Here is a 2256-nt window from a genome sequence, read left to right on the forward strand (position 1 = left end):
ATAGATCTTATTTTCAAAATGACTTTTTGAAAGTTAAAACATTTTAATTATAAAATAGCATGTCATTGTAAAATGAAAGTAAAAAACTTTTCCATTTTGTATATCCACCAATTTTATTTTCGTAAATAAGAATCTTTTTCTGTCACAGTCATTAGGTTATGGTATATGGCCATGTCCTATTTAAAGGCTGACACTATTCATACACGTTTCCAAGTAGTTAATAGCTCTTGAATAAAGAGATTTTTGTGGCTTTATTGTAGGCTGTATTAATGATGCGACCTGTTCAGATGATTTCCATCTTTTGAAAATACCTAGTTTTGTGTGTATGTATGAGTGTGTATTTTGAAATGGTTTGTTCTGTGGAAATTTCTGGGCCTTGGAGCATATATTGTTTGAAACTTGCTGATGGTGTAAATGCCTTTTAGAAATGTGGTGTTTATTTACTCTTGGAACATGTGGTGCCTTTATAATCCTAAACTGGCATTATTGCTATTCTGAAAAAATATCATTAGATTACATTGTTTTATGAATATTAATGTTCAAATATATATTCGCTTGGAATGATTTATATAGTTCCCTCATTTTCTATTTCATTTGTACATATATTCACATATACAAATGCATATTTGATTTCTTTTTAAAAATATTATTTTTATTTTATGTGTATGAGTATATTGCTTGCATGTATTTAAGTGCACCCATGTTGGCAATGCCTGCTGCGGTCAGAAGAGGACATTGGATTCCCTGGAACTGGAGTTATGAACAGATGTTAGCCGCCATGTGAGTGCTGGGAGCCAATTCCAGGTCCTCTGCAAGAGCAACCAGTGCTCTTAACTGCCAAGTCATCTCTCCAGCCCCATATTTGATTTCTTTTTATGTTTAGGTAGTTTTTTGACCCTGAGGTCTGATATCCACCACATTTTCCACTAGTTCTTCTCTAGTTTATTATTCCATGCAGTTTTAATTTTTCCGTAATACTTTTGTACAAAAAAATTTCAAATTTAAAGAAAAATTGAAACTCTTTATTAGGCACCCATGCTGTACCCACCCATGGGTGGGTACTTGTAGGGTTCTATTTTTTTTTTTTTTGTCATGTAATTTTTCCCCTTCTCTATTTTCCAAATCCATCTTATTTAGCACATGTCCTAGTTTGTTCTTCATTGCTGTGACAAAACACTCTGACCAGTACCAACTTGGGGAGGAAAGGGTTTATTTGTCTTACATCTCCCAGGTCGCACACAGTTCATCAGGGAGCCCAAGGTAGGAACTCAGGGCAGGAACCTGGAGGCAGGAGCTGGAGCACAGGCCATGGAGGAATGCTGCTTACAGGCTTGCTCCTCTGGCCCCTGCTCAGCCTGCTTTCTTATGCAACACAGGCCCACCTGCCCAGGGGTGGCACCACCCACAGTGGGCTGGGCCCTCCCACATCACTCATCAAGAAGATGCCCCTCAGACATGGCCACAGGCCAGTCCAATAGAGGCAATTTCCCGATTGAGGCTCCCTCAACCCAGGTGTGTCAAGTTGACACTAAAGCTATCCAGCACAGCACATATTTCCACATAAGTTGTAGGCACTGGTCCACTTACACCTAAATATTGCATATTACCTAGAGTTAATATTACATATACTTTTAAAGTCTGATTTGCTGACATGGGTATCAGTGGTTTTATTTTAATATAATGGTTGATCCAAGCACAGCTGAGTGAATTACTCACTTTTCTCTCCAAAGGTGAAATCACTCTTAGCATAAGTAACCGATTCTAAATGTATTAGAGATTCTTTGTAGGCTGTTTTAGGAAAAGTTAATTGAAGGTAATAATAATATTGGTAAGATTTATTTTCTATGTGTTTTAGTTTTAATAAATTTTGTATTTATATTATATATAGTGTGATTTATATCTTATAGGAAGTCAAATTATATATCATATTCTCTAGCAGAACTCTGATTATATATTGGTTCTTTTTCAGGTGAGTTGGCAACAAGAAAGATTTCAAGAGATTACTGGAAAACTTGGGCACTTTCTTAAGCAAGCAGGTTTTAAGGTATGAAATTTTCAATTAGTTTGGGTATTTCTATAAGTCATTTACTGATAAGAGAAAACAGCTAATATATTGATAGTCTTATCTTGTTAAGTATGCTTAATTCTTTTTTTCTTTATTTCCTCCATATATATATATATATATATATATATATGTATATATATATATATATGGTGGTTTGAATGACAATGCCCCCCATAAGCTCCATATATTTG

General features: G+C 35.2%; 1 protein-coding gene across 2 annotated transcripts in view; it reads left to right on the forward strand.

Annotated features, from left to right (window-relative positions):
* The window catches only part of Hbs1l (HBS1 like translational GTPase), a 76400-nt gene that overhangs the window by 58266 nt on the left and 15878 nt on the right, over window positions 1–2256 (forward strand). For both annotated transcript variants that reach the window (XM_008822088.3, XM_008822087.3), the window contains exon 10: window positions 1970–2044. In XM_008822088.3, coding sequence (XP_008820310.1) covers window positions 1970–2044 — 75 coding nt within the window. The remainder of the gene's footprint in view (window positions 1–1969; window positions 2045–2256) is intronic.

The sequence above is a fragment of the Nannospalax galili genome, unplaced genomic scaffold (genome assembly GCF_000622305.1).
Source record: "Nannospalax galili isolate Female #2095 unplaced genomic scaffold, S.galili_v1.0 scaffold186, whole genome shotgun sequence".
Classification (NCBI taxonomy): domain Eukaryota; kingdom Metazoa; phylum Chordata; class Mammalia; order Rodentia; family Spalacidae; genus Nannospalax; species Nannospalax galili.